General features: G+C 38.7%; 1 protein-coding gene across 4 annotated transcripts in view; it reads left to right on the top strand.

Moving 5' to 3' along the window:
- NKTR (natural killer cell triggering receptor) overlaps positions 1–16,921 on the top strand; it is a 40,566-nt gene extending 23,645 nt beyond the window's left edge. For 3 of the 4 annotated variants that reach the window (XM_043442645.1, XM_043442647.1, XM_043442648.1), the window contains 9 exons: positions 94–316; positions 757–912; positions 3,751–3,838; positions 4,328–4,473; positions 6,179–9,061; positions 11,427–11,522; positions 11,912–11,968; positions 12,500–12,604; positions 14,108–16,921. In XM_043442645.1, the coding sequence (XP_043298580.1) occupies positions 94–316; positions 757–912; positions 3,751–3,838; positions 4,328–4,473; positions 6,179–9,061; positions 11,427–11,522; positions 11,912–11,968; positions 12,500–12,604; positions 14,108–14,195 (3,842 nt within the window). In that variant the 3' untranslated portion in view covers positions 14,196–16,921. The remainder of the gene's footprint in view (positions 1–93; positions 317–756; positions 913–3,750; positions 3,839–4,327; positions 4,474–6,178; positions 9,062–11,426; positions 11,523–11,911; positions 11,969–12,499; positions 12,605–14,107) is intronic. The other variant, XM_043442646.1, reaches the window with a different exon arrangement.
- Positions 16,922–17,966: the final 1,045 nt, after the last annotated feature.

Genomic DNA, 17,966 nt, shown 5'->3' with positions numbered 1-17,966 from the left:
TGTTTTATAATACTTGGTAATCATTTTTTTTTTTACTCTGAAAGGTGGGCAGTGAAATTCAATACTAATACTTTTATTACTATTTATTAAAAGTTTTTGAGAAAAAAAGGAAGAAGCCAACTCATTCAGAAGTCTCGGATTCCTCTTCCAATTCCTCATCCTCTTCAGAATCATCTTCAGAAAGTGAAATTGAACATGAGAAAAGCAGACGAAGGAAACATAAGAGGAGACTGAAAGTTAAACACTCTAAAAAGAGACGAAAGGAAGCAAGCAGTTCAGAAGAGCCAAGGAATAAACATATAATAAGCCCAAAAGGGTAAGTGTGAGACACCAGGGTAGTCTTACCTAAAAAACAAACACCCTGGAATGGGAACAGTATGTGTGATTCTGTAAACTTATCTTTGTTACCTGTTGTTGAAAAGGATAGTATTTTAGGAAGTTTATATTGAAATCTTGCAAATCTAAGGGTAGCACAGATGTTTTATATCAAAGATTTATGCATTTGTAGGTAAAAACAATCCCTAAAACTCTCAAAGAAAGGATCATTTGGCAATTCTTATATCAGAATTTTAGTGCAGTGACTGTTTCACTCGCTCATGTTTTATATGTTCTGTTTATGAAAATTTTCTTAACCTTTTTAGTGGGATTTGCAAGGTATCAGTAGTTTTGCTGTTAATTATGTTATTATATTGTTATTTAATATTAAAAATTTAGATATACACATTTTAATTGGCGATTTGATTTGTTCTTTCTAAGTCACTCTGAGAGGAGTGATACCAATGAAAAAAGATCTATTGATTCAAATGCTAAAAGGGAAAAGCCTGTGGTCCGCCCAGAAGAGATTCCTCCAGTGCCCGAGAACCGATTTTTACTGAGAAGAGATATGCCTCTTGTCACAGTGGAGCCTGAACCGTAAGGATGATTAACCTGCATGTTTTCATTTCTCTGACTGATGATTCCTGTCAGCTCATTGCAGGTCCACACTCATTTATTGAGCGTGACCCGTAGTCAAAGCACTTTGAGATATACTGTGGGAGATACTGGATTCATGAGTGCCATGGACCCTACCTTTCAAAATTCATATTCTACTAATAGAGAAAGGGAATTTGCCAAGTTGACCAGGGAGAGTTCTTAGTGGAGATCTGGGAAGATTTCATTACTAACTTCATTTACTTAACCTTTCATTAGAGGTGAGATTTTGGTTACCAGAACAGAGGGTTAGTTGAACTCTTTGGGTCCAGTCACGTTTTAAAACATACTCCAATTAGTGGTGCAAAATTATTGCATGGTGACTGGGGGTATAATTTAGTATCATATATTACTGTTGTTAACTTACTCAGTGGCAACTCCTCTATATTAGAAAAGCTAAAAGGTAGCTTTAGATTTGGTTTCAAAAAGTAGTAATTAATGTATTTTGTGTGTTACACTCAAGTTTAGAATTGTTAAGAGAAATGTTTTATGACTAGAAATACCATAAAGTGGTTGGTGTAATTGGCAATTGAAGAGTTATTTTGAATTCTGAGAAGTTATAGAGATGTCCTTGTTCACAGTTAAGTCTCTATATAAGATTATTGTTTAGACTGTTAGATATTTTAAAATTCTAAGAATTCTGTCTTGTGAACAAATCTTAGTGGGATTCTTTTTTCTTAAAATAGAAAACACCATTCATTGATCAAATCCATCTAGTTGCCAGAAAGTAGGAAACTTGAAAGGTCAATTTCAGTGTCATCTAGTAGGGGTTGGCAAACTACAGTCCTCCATGGGCTAAATTCAGGCTGTTGTCTGGTTTTGTGCAGCCCATGAGCTAAATGTGATTTTTATGTTTTTAAATGTTTGTGGAAAAAAATCAAATAATAATATTTCGTGATATGTGAAAATTATATGAAATTTAAATTTCGGTGTCCATAAAGTTTTACTGGAACACAGACACATCCATTTGTTCACTATTTTCTTGGGCTGTTTTTATGCTGTAGCAGCAGGATTGAGGAGCTGCAGAGAGTTTGTATGTGGTGCTGTCATTGTTACATATGCTGTTCAGTGCACTACACATCATGGTGTTATATTTCAAATTTCATTGATAAAACATTTGTGAAAACTTGTTTTCTTTTTGTTACATAATCATCTTTAATTTTCTTCTTAGACTAGAAATCCTAAAATACTTTCTCTTAGACTTTTAAGAAAAAGTTTGCTGACCCCTATTATCTGTTTTTGTTTTTTTTTTCATTTATTTTTATTAGTTGGAGGCTAATTACTTTACAATATTGTAGTGGTTTTTGTCATACATTGACATGAATCAGCCATGGATTTACATGTATTTCCCATCCCTATCCCCCCTCCCACCTCCCTCTCCACCCGTTCCTCTGGGTCTTCCCAGTGCACCAGGCCCGAGCACTTGTCTCATGCATCCAGCCTGGGTTGGTGATCTGTTTCTGCTATTTTTTTAATGTATTTTATACCACTGTCTTGTATTTATGGTTGAATATCATTGGTAAGTTTATTTGGTCATCACTCCTCTTTGGTTACATAATATCTTTGGAAGTTATATCCTGCAGAATTATTTTAAATCATAATTGATAGGTAGTTGTGTCATAACAAAGATAGCAAGTTGATCTATTTCATTAGAATGCTTGAGATTTGATCAGTCACTTGGGAGCTAAAATTAATGTGCTAAGAATGCAAGATATGCAATATGAAAGGATAGGAAAGAAGGAATGTCAGCCTTAGAGAGCTTGCCATCTTACTGAATTTGCCAGCAGTTAAGCTCATTATCACTTAGACTTTGTTTAGCAGAAGCTGGGTTCTGCACTTGCTCTAATTCATTTGTTCTCATCTTCAGCTGCACTTAAGTGCAGTTTGGCAAGCTTTTAAAAATACCAGTTTACGGGCCATACAGCAGAGTAAATTGGAATGTTGTGGGGGAGGAGGTGGAGAGTGGTAACATAGGATCAGCATCTAAAAGATACCCAGATGAACATTAATTCATGCTGAACAGTTAGAGGCAGGTCATTTGGTTCAGTAATTTGTTCTTCATGAGGAAAATGAGGTAAACAGTTGTCTACCACAAGTACCTACTTCTTTCATTGTGAAAATCAAATGATATCATGAATATGAAATGACCGAAAAAACTATAATATACTTTTTAGTTGAAGTTTTCTTATAGTGGTATTGTATGTTTATCTGGAGCCAGATTTCTGGCTGGGAAAACCCTGTTATATCATGGTTGCAAAAGTCATGTTTCATTTCTCTGTGTGACGTTGGACAATATTCTTAACTGTAATCTTAAAATTCTTTATTTTTAAAAAGGAGTTGATAATAGTACCTACTTCATAGTATTGTTATGAGAATTAAATGAACTAATAATACCTTTAATGGTATCTATTAACATTTATTTAAAGGATTTGTTTGATGAGAACCTACTTATAGCACAGGAAACTCCACTCAATGTTCTCTGTCGTGGCCTATCTGGGAAAAGAATTTCAAAAAAGAGTAGATATATGTATATATATAACTGATTCACTTTGCTGTACACCTGAAAATAGCAAACATTGTTAATCATCTGTACTCCAATAAAGACTTAAAAAATAACAGAGGATTTGCTTAGAAAATTAGGTCATGTGGAGTGCCTCATTCTATAAAAGTGTTAGATCTAAATGAACTGTTTTTGTATTAAAGGAGCATGAATTCTGCGTTTACACACTGAGAAAACTGCCTAGCATTTGCTTATTTTTAATTTTCAATCTTCTTTTCCAGGAAAATTCCTGATGTTACACCCATTGTAAGTGACCAAAAACCATCTGTGTCAAAGTCTGGACGGAAGATTAAAGGAAGGGGCACAATTGTATGTGTGTTAAAACTTAATTTTTTTCAAATTAGTTATCTGAGCAGTAAAATGTTTTTACCTGTAGGCGAATCCTAGCTTTAATCTTAGGTATAGTCCGAAGTCTGTCCAAGGAGCTAGTTGTATTCTCTTAATTAATATGTAGTTATGCGAAGGCACCGCTGTTAGATCAGTGTTTACTGCTATGTTTGAATGGGTTTAAATACTGAAATGAATGTGAAATAGTATGTTCAAAAATCTTAGTATGTTGAATAAGCTAATGAGTATAACCATTAGGACTTCTAAGGAAAAGTTTATGTGTGGTTACAGGTGAATATCTGCCTTTCCTATTTCTTTTAGTTTGATTTAACTTTATACCATCCTTATGGTACTTCAGTCATTATTGCATTTGAATGGTGTCCAAGATTGAGTCTTATACTTACCTGTCCTATAACAGATTATAGTTGGGAAGTATTTTTTAAATAGTTATTCCTAACTTTGTTTTTAAAGCGCTATCACACACCTCCAAGATCAAGATCCTGTTCTGAATCAGATGATGATGATAGCAGTGAAACTCCTCCTCACTGGAAAGAAGAAATGCAGAGATTAAGAGCATATAGACCACCTAGTGGAGAGAAATGGAGTAAAGGAGATAAGTAAGTATAAGTACAGTCCTATCTCTGCTATATTTTAAGTCTTAAGGGGATAGAGACATACTTCTGGATTTTTCACTAAAGATTTATATTTAAAATTAGATTGTGACCAGAAAATACATTTGGCAATGCTTGATGAAATGGAAGGAGGGATGATTGGCTTTGTAAATCAAAATTCTATTTTCTCTCACAAGACCGTTACCCTACTGAATTTCTTAAGGATTTCTTGTTTAATTTTAGCAATAATCAGGACTTTATTTAAAAAAAAATTACATAGCAGATTCTTTCATAGCCTTTTTTTTTGTGGTCACTAATGGGTAGATAAGAAAATTTGTAGCCAGTGTGTGTATTAACTTCTGACCCTAGGGACTGTCGCTTCTTCAGCAGTGTACCATCTCTTCTCTTCAGTGACACTCCACAGTGGAATATCTAGTTTAGAAGTGGGGCTGGCCCCAGAATAGCTAGTGCAAAATATACCAGTGGGACCCTGTGTAGTTGTTCCTGGTAGAATTCTCTTTCTCTGTGGCCATCCAGCAGAATGGTTCAGAATTAAAAGAGGGAGGACAAGGTGTGTGATCTGCTGTGTGCAAGCGGTATAGATATGGTAGCACTGAGAACAGTTTTGAGCTCTCATGTTAGCACTGATATTGTAAAGCCTGCATCTTAGTTTTCGTTGACTTTTCCCCCAATTTCTGTACTAAGTAGTTTAACTAAAACCTTAACAGAAAGTCACTGATTACCTCTATGATCCTGAGATAAAACAATAGTCATGCTAGTTTCTTAAGAAGAGGCAGGCCTCCCTGGTAGCTCAGTGGTAAAGAATCTGCCTGCCAGTGTAGGAGATACGGGTTCAGTCCCTGATCTGGGAAGATCTTACACGCCTTGGAGCAACTAAGCCTGTGTGCCGCAACTGTTGAGTCTGTGCCTGGGAGCCGCAACTACTTAAACCCGTGTGCCCTAGAGCCTGTGCAAGAAAAGCCACCACAAGGAGAAGCCCACGCAACGCAACTAGAGAGTAGCCTCCACTCACCACAACTAGAGAAAGCACACACAACAATGAAGACCCATCACAGCCAAAAATAAATAAGGTTATTTTTTAAAGAAAAGAAAAAGAGACTTGTCAGGAATTCCCTGGTGATCAAGTGATTAGGACTTGGAGCTTTCACTGCCAGGTCCCAGGTTCCATCCCTGGTCGGGGAACTAAGATCTCACAAGCCATGCAGCCAAAAAAAAAAAAAAAGGAGGCTTCTCTTACAGTTTTAGCAGTTACCCCGATCTACAGAGAATCAGCAAATTGTTTGGGAATTTGATTTGACTTCCTCAGGAGTTATTCTTGGATGCAGAGCATTATTGAGCAGATCAAAGCCAGGAATTTTGTAGGTCAGCAGTGCTTTTGTAATTAGTTGGTTTGCTTTTTAAAACTATTTTCCTATCAAATTTGAAAATTCCTGATTTGACTCTGGAAAAATCCTTTTGTAAGTAAATCTGTTAAATAGTTGTTTCTTTGAAGTTTTATAATTTCAGGACCAAGCCTATCAGCTATTTGCTTTATCCTTCCTACATGTGCTTAAAGCATTGATAGAGTTAGTACTTGGTTGTTAACTAGGCTGTTGTTGATGCCTAGTATTGACAACAAATGTATTTTAATTTTAAAGCATAGAAAACATGCTTGTAAATAACTGCCTGCATATTATGTCCTTTTTATAAGGTTAAGTGACCCCTGTTCAAGCCGATGGGATGAAAGGAGCTTATCCCAGAGATCCCGATCGTGGTCCTATAATGGATATTATTCAGATCTGAGCACAGCAAGACACTCTGATGGTCACCATAAAAAACGCAGAAAAGAGAAAAAGGTTAAGCATAAAAAGAAAGCTAAAAAGCAGAAACATTGCAGAAGGCACAAACAGACTAAGAAGAGAAGGATTATTGTACCGTCTGACATAGAATCCTTAAAATCTTCAACCCGACGAGTGAAATCCTCATGTGATAGAGAAAGGAGATCTCATACTTCCTCGTCATCATCTCATCACTCGTCCAAGAGGGATTGGTCTAAATCTGATAAGGATGACCAGAGCTCTTCAACCCATTCCAGCAGAGACTCATACAGATCAAAATCTCACTCGCAGTCTTATTCTAGAGGAAGCTCAAGATCAAGGACTGCCTCAAAGTCTTCATCACATTCTCGAAGTAGATCAAAGTCCAGATCTAGTTCTAAGTCAGGGCACCAAAGAACAGCATCAAAATCACCGAGAAGAACAGCCTCTCAGTTAAGTGAAAATAAACCTGTTAAAACAGAACCTTTAAGAGCAACAGTGACACAAAATGAAAGTGTTGTAGTACAACCAGTGGTGGCAGAAAATATTCCTGTTATACCACTGAGTGACAGCCCCCCTCCTTCAAGGTGGAAGCCTGGGCAGAAGCCCTGGAAGCCCTCTTATGAGCGAATCCAGGAAATGAAAGCTAAAACAACCCATTTGCTGCCCATCCAAAGCACTTATAGTTTGGCAAATATTAAAGAGACTGGTAGTTCATCGTCCTACCATAAAAGAGAAAAAAATTCAGAAAGTGATCGTAGTGCTTATTCAAAATACAGTGATAGAAGTTCAGAAAGTTCACCAAGGTCAAGGAGCAGATCTTCTAGGAGTAGGTCTTATTCCAGATCATACACAAGGTCTCGAAGTTCAGCTAGTTCACATTCACGGTCTAGGTCTCCCTCATCTAGGTCTCATTCACGAAATAAATACAGTGACCATTCACGGTGTAGTAGATCATGTTCGTACTCTTCTGTTAGCAGTGATGATGGAAGACGAGCCAAGAGAAAATTTAGATCCAGTGGGAAAAAAAGTTACACCTCAAATAGAAGGCACAGCAGCAGCTCTGAAAAAGTACTTCGTAACAGATATGTCAAAGGCAGAGACAAGTCTTCATGTCATAGAAAATACAGTGAAAGCAGATCATCTTTAGATTACTCTTCAGACAGTGAACAGTCAAGTGTTCAGGTTACGCAGTCAGCCCAGGAGAAGCAAGTCCAAATGGAAGTGAATAATAAACAGGAGAGAAACAGAGATGAAGAGAAATCTAAGCCTGAACGGGAATGGCCTCGTTCAAAAAAAAGAACTTTGAAAGAAAATCTTTCTGATCACTTTAGAAATAGCAGTAAGCCCAAAAGGAAGAATTATGCTGGGAGTAAATGGGACTCTGAGTCAAATTCTGAACGAGATGTAACTAAAAACAATAAAAGTAGTCCCCGGCCATCTTCTGATAAGGAGGAAGGTGAGGCCACTTCGGATTCTGAGTCAGAGTCTGGTGAAATTCACATCAAAGCCAAACCCACAACTAAGTCTTCAGCAAATACTTTACTGCCTGATGGTAACAGTGCCTGGAAATCAAGCAAACAGCGCTCCTCAACCTCTGATTCTGAGGGATTCTATTCCAATTCAGAAAATACTAGAGGAAAGCCACGCAAGCATAAACACAGCTCAAAGGAGAATATTAAAAGGGAGCACACCAAAAAGGCAAAAGAGAAATTAAAAGGAAAAAAAGATAAAAAGCACAAGACTCCAAAACGAAAACAAGCATTTCACTGGCAGCCTCCGCTAGAATTTGGTGAAGAGGAGGAGGAGGAGATTAATGAAAAGCAAGTTACTCAGGAGGCAAAAGAGAAAAAACAAGTTTCTGAAAATAGTGAAACCATAAAAGAAAGTATTCCCCAAACCGAGAAGCCTTGTGAAGACAGCAGCCTTTCAGGTAAACATAGCACAACAGTTTCATCAGATATTGATCAGCCTACTAAAGATGATATTAAACTCAGCATTTCTCCTGTTATTGTAAACACTGATGAAAATGTAGTCAGTTCTCCTCCAAACATTCAGCAGATTGAAGAGAGCATCCCAAGCGGAGCAGAGGATATGCTTCAAGCAGATGACAACATGGAGATTTGCACTCCTGATCGGAGCTCCCCAGCAAAGGCCGAGGGGGCTTCCCCTCTAGGAAATTCAAGGCTTGATACCCCGGATATAAGCATTGTTCTAAAGCAGGATATGCCAGCAGAGTATCCTGAGGCAGAGTTGAGAAAACAGGAAAGCAGCATGTCAGAAATCAAAATGGTGGGTGAGATGGGAAAACAGGATAGCAGCTCTGCCAGCTTGGCCAGTGCTGTAGAAAGTACCATAAAGAAAGAGGTAGCTGAGAAAAGTCAGACCAGCCTCATGGATAATAAATGGAAGCCCCTACAAGGTGTGGGGAACCTTGCAGCACCATCTGCTACCACATCCAGTGCTACGGACATTAAGTCATTGACTGCTGTGCCTGAAGTGAAACCACAGGGTTTGAGAATAGAAATTAAAAGCAAAAATAAAGTTCGACCTGGGTCTCTCTTTGATGAAGTTAGAAAGACGGCACGCTTAAACCGGAGGCCAAGAAATCAAGAGAGTTCAAGTGATGAGCAGACACCTAGTCGAGATGGTGATAGCCAGTCCAGGAGTCCAAGTAGATCTAGAAGTAAGTCTGAGACCAAATCAAGACACAGAACACGGTCTGTCTCCTATAGTCACTCAAGAAGTCGATCGAGAAGTTCCACATCATCTTATCGGTGAGTGTTACTCTTTTTCCTTTTTGTCTCCCAAGCGGAGTCCATTACCGTTTTGTTGTTTGGAAGAACATCAGAGTTAGGGACAAGATCACTATTTCCAAATATCTTGGAGGAAATAAGGAGAAGGCTTGTGCTATGTAACTCACAGAGCAGACTGAAGACACAGGGAGTAGAGATTTCAGGGGAAGAAGTTTGGTCTCAGGGTAAAAAACTATTGCTATCAGTTAAAGCTCCCTGATACTTGCAATGCGTTGCCGTGATAGGGGACAGGGTCTCCATCTTTAAAGATGTGAGCCCATTCTCTGCTATCAGTCATGCCTTAGAAGGAAATCTTGTATTTACGGAATATGTAGGATTTAGAAATCAGTAATTTAATGCTCCATTTTATACAAGTGGAAGGTGAGGGCCAGAGAGGCAAAGTTAGCTGCCCCAAGACTTGCATCTAGTTGATCTTTATTCAAGGGGCAGGAAATGGTAAAAAAGGATCATCTTTTGATTGATTGATTTTTGGTTCAGGTTACATCTAACTTTTGTCATTGACATAGACTGGATAATGCAGAGAATCAGCATTTTTACAACTGAAAAAAATGGTGATGGTGGTATGAAGTTAACAACTAATTTGTATTCTTTTCTTATAAACTTTTCATGGTTTTACCTCACTGCCTCTTATATCCTCTATTATTTTGTGCTTGATTTTTCATCACTTTAACTTAAAAGAGACTCAGAATCTTTGTTTTTTCTTCCTAGTTTTTATCAGTCATTTTTTTCCCTTACGCAGATTTCTTTAAAAACAGGAACCAACATTTACCATCTATAATAACCATCTCCCGTTTACTTTTCAATTGCTTGCAGTTTGTAGTCTGTGCCTTCCCTCCCCTCATCTCACTCAGCTGACTTAAGATTTCCAGGTACTTCTGCATGGCCACTGCCAGGGCATGTTTTCAGTCCTTCTGGAAGCCCTCTGCTGGCTTTCCTCATCCCTCAGACCATTCCATGCTTGAATGTGGGCTTCTCTTCTTCCTCCTGCTCTGATTCACAGCAAGCCCCAGAGAGCTGGTGAATTCTGGCCTTTTCTCTCTGGGTTGGGTTCATAGTCTAGATGCAGGTGCCTGTTGAGCTTTGCCAGTCTGTCTGCTCATTGTCTACCTACCATTCACCCTCAGATAACTCTGAGCTGTTGGTGGTTCTGGTCACTGTCATCTTCCTTCCTACCCCTGCCTTTGGAGTGGGTAGTATTTCATTTCAGAAATGCTGAGAATTTTGCTCTTAAGTTGAGCAGCTCACAGATGGTAGACTTGAGATAGCTAAACTGTGCCTCCCTATTTCGGTTACCCACCCAGGCCTGACTCCCCTTCTGGCCTGTGAACTCGCTGGAATCAAGGACTGTTTGCTACTCATCTTTCAGTCACCTCACAGAGTTACCCTGTAATTGTTTGAGTAAATGACTAGAATCTTATGAGGACAGAATGTCTTTGCAAATAAACTGCACCTGTCTTCCAGAACATAAGTATATACTAACTACAACCTGTGACGATATTACGTTAGTAGCATATACACAGGGGTATTGTTCTGATCCTGAATGACAGGTACAAACTAGGGGGAAAAGGATTGGGAGCCAAGTGAATGCAGGGTGGGGGCAAAATTGCATTAATTTTCTTGTTTGTTTTATTAAATATTAAATATGTATAAATTTTTTAATCATTAAGGTATAAAACATACAAATGATTAAGGTATAGAAAATAATTTTCTATCTTAAAAAATAGAGCTTTGATATAATAGAGCCCAACCTAAAGCTACCCTACTTTCTCTCTTCTCTCCAAGAGTTAAATATTATTCTAAACTTCTGTTATAATTTTCTTGTTTTTCTTTGTTGTCTTTCTGTAAATGTTTCTATCTATATATAATGTTTTTTGTTGTTTTCAAATAGAATCCTTTTTTTATATGTATAAATGTTCTACATTTGCCTTTTTCACCCAACATTATGTTCCCAAGGTTTAACTGTGTTGATACATGTAAATGTAGTTAATTTTCCTACTTTAGGATATTTTAATATATATCTGTGTTAATTTTTTTAAAACCCATTCTGCTGTTAATGAAGATTTGGATTGTTTCCTTTTGCTGGTATTACAGAAACGGCTCCTATGAACATACCTGTAACAGCCTTTTCTGTTTTTTCTTTATTTCATTCTGTTCAGTTTAAACTCTCATTAGCCATCTCTTGTCATACCTGCTGTGAGGAGTTTATGAGAGACCTTTCCAAAGACCTTTCCTCTATTGGGTTTTCCCGCTCCTGCCCTACTAGTAATTAATCTTTTAACAGCATAATGAGTTAATATAATTATATTTTTTCCACTCTTAATTGTAGATCAAGAAGCTACTCTAGAAGTCGGAGCAGAGGGTGGTATAGCAGAGGCCGCACAAGGAGCCGGAGCAGTTCCTACCGCAGTTACAAAAGTCACAGGTGAGCTGGTGAATCCCACCCTACAGTGTGATTTCCCATCTGTCTCCCTGCACAGGCAGAATGGAGTAGCCATTGCAAAGGGTCTTGTCATTGCTCAATACCAAACCAGTGTCCCCCCTGTGTCTTCCCCTTCCCCACCCAGTTCTTCCCCAGTGACTTTCTTTATGTGCACCTCATAGAAGAATTATGTAAAACTTAAAACCTTTCCTGTGAAACCCAACAGGCTTTAAAAAAAAAAAATTCCAGTATGCTTTTAATATGAAAAATTAAATAAATATAGCTGCTGAATTTCATTGTGTTTTCTCCTTAATGGGTAAATAAATGCCAAGATTTTTTATGTAGCCTGTCCTGATCCACAAATTGATGGTCCCTCATGTGGTTACTCTTAGAACATCCAGCAGGAGCAGATCCAGGAGCAGCTCCTATGATCCCCGCAGTCGGTCCAGGTATGGACAGGGACTGGGAAGCCACCCTTTAATTCCCGTTTTAAAGGTGTTGTATTTCATGGGAAAACATGTCTTTGACTTTTTAAACAGTTTTTATTTGTTGACCCATTTTGCTCTAATGTCAAAAGTGATAGTTGATGTCAAATTGTAAAGGCAGGGGTTTATTGACTATAATTGCCTATAAGATGCACCAGATTCAGTTGCACTAACTCAGTGTCAACTTTGTGATATTTTTCAATGCAGAAAAGAAATTAACGTTTTGTTTTGTTTTTTAAAATTAACGTTTTTCTGTTTAATATGGTAAGTCTGATTTGGGGCAGTTTTATTAAATGTTTCCAGTACATGTTATGCACATATATCTTCATTCTATCGTATAGTGCTATATGATATATATATATATATATAGTTAGTTCTATGAGGACACTTTTATATATATATATATTTCTATGAGGACACTTAAGAACCTGAAAAGAAATGGGAGTATATGAATATTTGAATGGGAAAATTTAGTGTTTGTTATTGCTGTTAAAGCAGGTCTTACACTTATGATAGCTACTATAGCAGGAGTCGGAGCCGAAGTAGAAGCCAGAGGAGTGACAGTTATCACCGAGGCAGAAGCTACAATAGGCGATCCAGGTGGGTCTCTATTCTTTCAAGCACTGTAAGTTACTGCGGGCACTTGGGTTATGGGGCGACAGACTGCTATAGAAGAGAAAGCATCATCTTCTAAGGACAGAAATTCTTCTTTCTCTTCTTGAATTTCATCAGTCCAAAGGCAGTTACTGAAAGTGGGCTTTGTATTAAGAGTTGCTGGGTAATGTTTATTGGTTGTGGTTAATGTTTAAAGTGGATTCTTAAATATTCACATATCCTTGGACAAACATTTCTTTTGGAAGGAACAAAGAGAGAAGACCACTCAAACTGTGGCCCGTTCTTTAGAGTTACTTGATAGAAATAATAGCCAATTTGTCAGTGTTTTAAATTTTAAAAAGGTAGTTTTTTTAAAAGTATATAATAAAATGTCACAGTCACTTGATTCAGTAGCAGGATTTGTGGTTTATATGGTTAAAAATGTTTTTTATGTGTTAATATATATTCATAGATATGTTTTATGTAACATATAGTTATTGCAGAAGTCTTTTTGGTTACTTTTTGCGTGTCTCTTTCCTGGTGGCTTCTGGTCTTACCCTCCTTCACCACCACTGCACTACCCCCGTGCATTGCAATTACAGTCAGTGGTGCTTATAGAATTTCAGTGTGATACAGACACTCCCTTATTTGAAACTCTTCAAGTACACCCCAGTGACCTTAGGGGCAGATCCATGCTCCTGAGTATTGCATGGAGGCCTCTCCACCTACCAACTCCAGCTTGGGCTTTTCTGTGTTCCCTGCACTAACATTCTGGAACCTTTATTTTCTGCTTAGAGATTCACATGCCCATTTCACCATCTCCCATCCTGCCTCTTGAAATAACCCACTCACTGCCCCTGGGACGCCCTTCCTGACTGCTCACCCTGAGATATGTTCCCTGCTGTGTGTTTTATTTATCTTACACCCTATTCCAGACTACCCTTGAGCCCCAGGGAATTCTAGTCTGCTGTGTGTGTGCCCTTAGCATCTAGCAAAGTGACTGGCACTCTGTGGATATTTCTCAAAATAACTGAATGGTGACCAAAACCAAAGTCTTCTTGAATCACTATCCCAGCGGTCCCATCCCTGCCCCACCTCACCCTCACCCCTCATTGGGCTCACATTTTGATTTGATTTTGATTTCCTTGTCTTTTAATGAAACTCTTGTTGTGGGCCTTTTTCCCCCTTACTTCTTCAGTCTAATTAAATCTTGATGTTCATTTTGGGTAACATGGAAAATTATTCTCATTTCCTTGAGTGGATTTCAAGTAATTTCCCAGGAAGTGCTGTTTCTTTATTTACACCTTGATATCACCACCATCTGTCACTAACATCTTTGAAAAGTCCACAGTGTTGTCATGGTCAGTACTGTACTTTTATACCCACTATGCTGTGCCTCGTCAAGTCACTTGCTTTCAAGCCCCTCATATCAAAAAAGAAGCTTCAACAGGAATTCAGAGGATTGAGAGTTAAAAGGTATTTGTATATTTGTTTTGTCTTGTTATACAGGAGTTGTAGATCTTACGGCTCTGACAGTGAAAGTGACCGAAGTTACTCTCATCACCGAAGTCCCAGTGAAAGCAGCAGATATAGTTGAAAGTGTCCCTCTTTTTTTATACAAATTATATCCTATGTGTAAATATCTGGTAACTTAAAAATTTAAGAAACTCAATGGCAGTCTGTTGTTCTATTTCAGTATTAGAGATGAATCTGAAAAATAGACACTTCTTAATTGTTATTTGTTCATTTACATGTGCATAGAATTTAAAATACAGATATGTCTCCTAAAATATTTGTACGCCACATTTTACTATAGCCAACTATGGAAATTAATTTCTTTTTCTTGAATCAAGAAATCATGAAATTTAAGTATAGTTTGCAATATTATTTTAGATTATTTGTCTCATGTATTTCTTAGAATACAGATTCTTTTTGCCCATTTTTAAGGTTTTAGCATCTATGCTGCCCAAGCATAGAACTGAAGGAGAACTGAAAGGTGGCCGAATACTTGCATACCAATTACACAGTCTTATTCATGTGTGCTCTTAAAAACAAACCACCCAAAATTGATACTGATGGTAACCAGGAGTATAAGGCAGTGGCTCCTTTCTTCTTTGTTGTCTCAGAGGATCAAGAACGTGGTCATAATACAGCCCACTGTCTTATTTCAGGCTGGCGGGTGAGGTTAAAAAGAATAGATCAGCCTTAACTATAAATATCTGCACTGTCTCTGTAGCCCTAATGTTTCATGTGCTTTTTTAATAAATACTATTAGAAGTTCAGTTTGTTTAAAAAAAAAGTTCTATTCCAGTTTATGCTCTGGTGCTTGGTAACTTTTGGTGCATTATTCTTATATACTATACATTAGAATTCCATCAGAGAGAGAGAGAGAAATTTTTAAAAAATTCATTGGCCCCAAGTAGGGTTCATTGTAAGCTGTATCCACTTTCACTATTTGGAGAGCCTTCTCTCAAGCGCAGGTGTGGGCTGGGGGACATGGAGCAGGCAGGATTGGCACAGGGTTGGTGACCACTTGGGTATGCTGCCCAGGACTGATGCCTGGAAGAGTTGAATGCAGAGTGGGCTTCAAAAGTAACACTAAGATCTACCTGCCGCCATTTTGGACACATTTTTCAGGGCTTTGCTTTTAAGCCTTTCAAGTAAGAGATGTAAGAGCAGTTGAACTGTTCTTAGCACCCGCCAGCATGTTTCCCTGTTTCAGTGGCCTGCAGTGATGCAGTGAAACCTTGTGTGAGATTGGTAAACCTATGACAACAGACAGGAAATCAGGGTGTGCAGTACTGCATAGATTACACATACTCAGTGTCTTGGGTGGTTCCTGTAAAAATGATTTGACCTATAAAAACTGGTGAGATTTTGGGTTTTTTTATCTTTAGTTTGAGCTTTTCCCCCAAGTGTACTTAATCACCTTAGTGCCAGTTTTATCCAGTTATGCAGAAGAAATTCATATTGGATATTTGATGCAGAACTTTGTGCCATCCTACCCCTTGCCTGCTATACTTGGGAAGTGGGAAAGAACCCTCAGTTGAAGGGATCTGACCACCCCTGATGGATGGAGGGGTGACCTTGGATGTATTAAAACCATCACCTATTAAAGGTTCATAAACAGGGTTAAGTGGCCAATTGTTTGCCAAATTGATAGATGAGAGTACATTAGAAAGTAGGACCTGACTCAAGCAAACACTTGATAGTGAATATAAAACAATGTGTGATTCATATGAGCATTCTCCAAAGTTGCCTGCAGAGGAGAATATTGCTTTAATAATATTCAGTGGAAAAAACTGCATTTAGAACTCAAACCAAAACTGCCAAATCTAATTACATTAAGAAAAGTTACCTTTAGGCAGTGTATTAGTTTCTATTGCTGTATAACAAATTTTCCCAAACTTAGCAGCTTAAAGCAATACTCATTTCTTAGCTTACAGTTCTGTAGCTCATGAGTCCAGCGTGATATGGCTGAATTCTCTGCTCAGGGTCTCACAAGGCTGAAATCAAGGGTCAGCAGGGCGGCATGTGGAGGCTCTGGGGAAGAATCTGCTTCCAGGTTAATTCAGGTTGTTGGCAGTATTGAGTTCCTTGCTGGCTGTCAGCGGGGGTCCGCTCTGTTGGCTCCTTAAGGCTGCTCTCATTCCTCCTGTGCGCTTTCCTTCATCTCCAAACCAGCAGTGGCCCATCGGGGTCTTCTCATGCTTCAGATCTCTCTGCCTTCCTCCTGTTTTAAGGTTCATGTGATTAGATCACGGTTCATGTGTGAGATAGTGTCCCTATTTAAGGTCAGCTATGCCATAGAATGTAATCACAGAAGTGATATATTTACAGTTTTCTGGGATTGGGGCATGAAAAGAGAGAAGGGCATTTTAGAATTCTACCTCCCACAGGCAGTAACTTTGCAGGTTGTGCTGTGGGTAGAATTTTATCCTGAAAAGGTGAGCCCTAGAAGCCTCATGTGTTTTCTCCATGGAAAAGAACAGCCCTCAGCTGCACCATTCAACTTGTGTGTTTACTGAATGGACTACAGAAATAGCTTTTCTTCCTAAAGGGGATTGTTCTGTATTTTAAGTTATTTTTTAATAAAATTGAATTACGTCGTGTATTGTGCTTCTTAATAGAAAATGCATTATTGGACTGTTTTTGTAATTTCCTCTTTGTTGGAAATGAAACATGATATAGCTGGTATTGTTCAAACACAGTAGAAAATACTTTTGTATATATTGGCAATGTCTAATTTGTATATACTTCATTTAAATTCCCTAAAACTTAAAAGGGAGGCCTTGTAGAAATTAAACTATATACTTAGTCTAAGTTTGAGTCTGTGCATGTTTCATCCTTCTTTATTCACCAAGACTTCGAATAGTCTTTCTGAAATGGAAAAGGAAGCATTGAGTCTCTTTGCTGACCCAGCCAGGGAAGAGATTTCATCTCCTCTCTCTGTGGCTCGTTTTCCTCTTCTCTCCGGGTATTAGTGGTGGGGCACGACGTGGTGCTAGAGACAACTTCAGGCAGAAATGTTTACCTGGGCAGAGAACCATTGATGGTGCTTGGCCATGCTTCCCCTGCCAATTCCAGATTTCTTTCAGGTCCAGTTGTCATCCAGCTGAGGTGGCCTGCATACAGACATCCTTGCTGAGAAGGGACTGTGTCCCACCCCATCTGTGAGATGCTGCCCAGGGACAGCATGTTTACCTGCTAAGCCACCTACAGCCTTCCCCCTTCCCTCCCTAACAGTGGTTCACCAAGCAAGCACATAGCACTTACTCCGGGAGAAAATATTCCTGGTGATATTTTTAGCATCCACATGAGAATTTGCAGGGCAAGTACAATTAACTTTTTTCTCCTCAGAACTCAAAGGGATTTGTACTTTCTTAGTGAATACAACATAACCTCACACAGTAAGACTGGCAGAGATTCAGTTTCCAAAGTTGAGTTAACAGTAAACCACCAAGTCAGGTAGTTCCTGAAAACAGTCAAATCTGGATGTGTTGCCTTAAAATTTAAAGAAAATTGTAGAGTCAGTTTGCTGTAGGGAAATCCCCAAGTGAGGTTCCTTTAGAGTCTTATTTTTTAGAAAGTGCCATGATCTTTACTGATGCTCTGATAGTGAGCATCTTGATCGGCTGGGCAGTATTGGGAGGAAATGTGTCAAGGACTTTTGACCGTTCTGAATTAGCTAGCAAGAGGATTCAAGGGAAATAAATGCCCCTCACAACTGACCGTGAATACTGGCCAGGCATCCCTGGGAGGGAAAGGACGTTCCACCAGTGCAGGATGAGGGACAAGTTGTGTGGCCAGGTGAGGGGGCCCAGAAGCCATGGCTTACGTGGGAAGAGACTGGGCTCAGATGGCGGGT

The sequence above is a fragment of the Cervus canadensis genome, chromosome 22 (genome assembly GCF_019320065.1).
Source record: "Cervus canadensis isolate Bull #8, Minnesota chromosome 22, ASM1932006v1, whole genome shotgun sequence".
Classification (NCBI taxonomy): Eukaryota; Metazoa; Chordata; class Mammalia; order Artiodactyla; family Cervidae; genus Cervus; species Cervus canadensis.
Note: the sequence above shows the minus strand (reverse complement) of the source record. Positions and strands in the feature narration are given on the sequence as shown.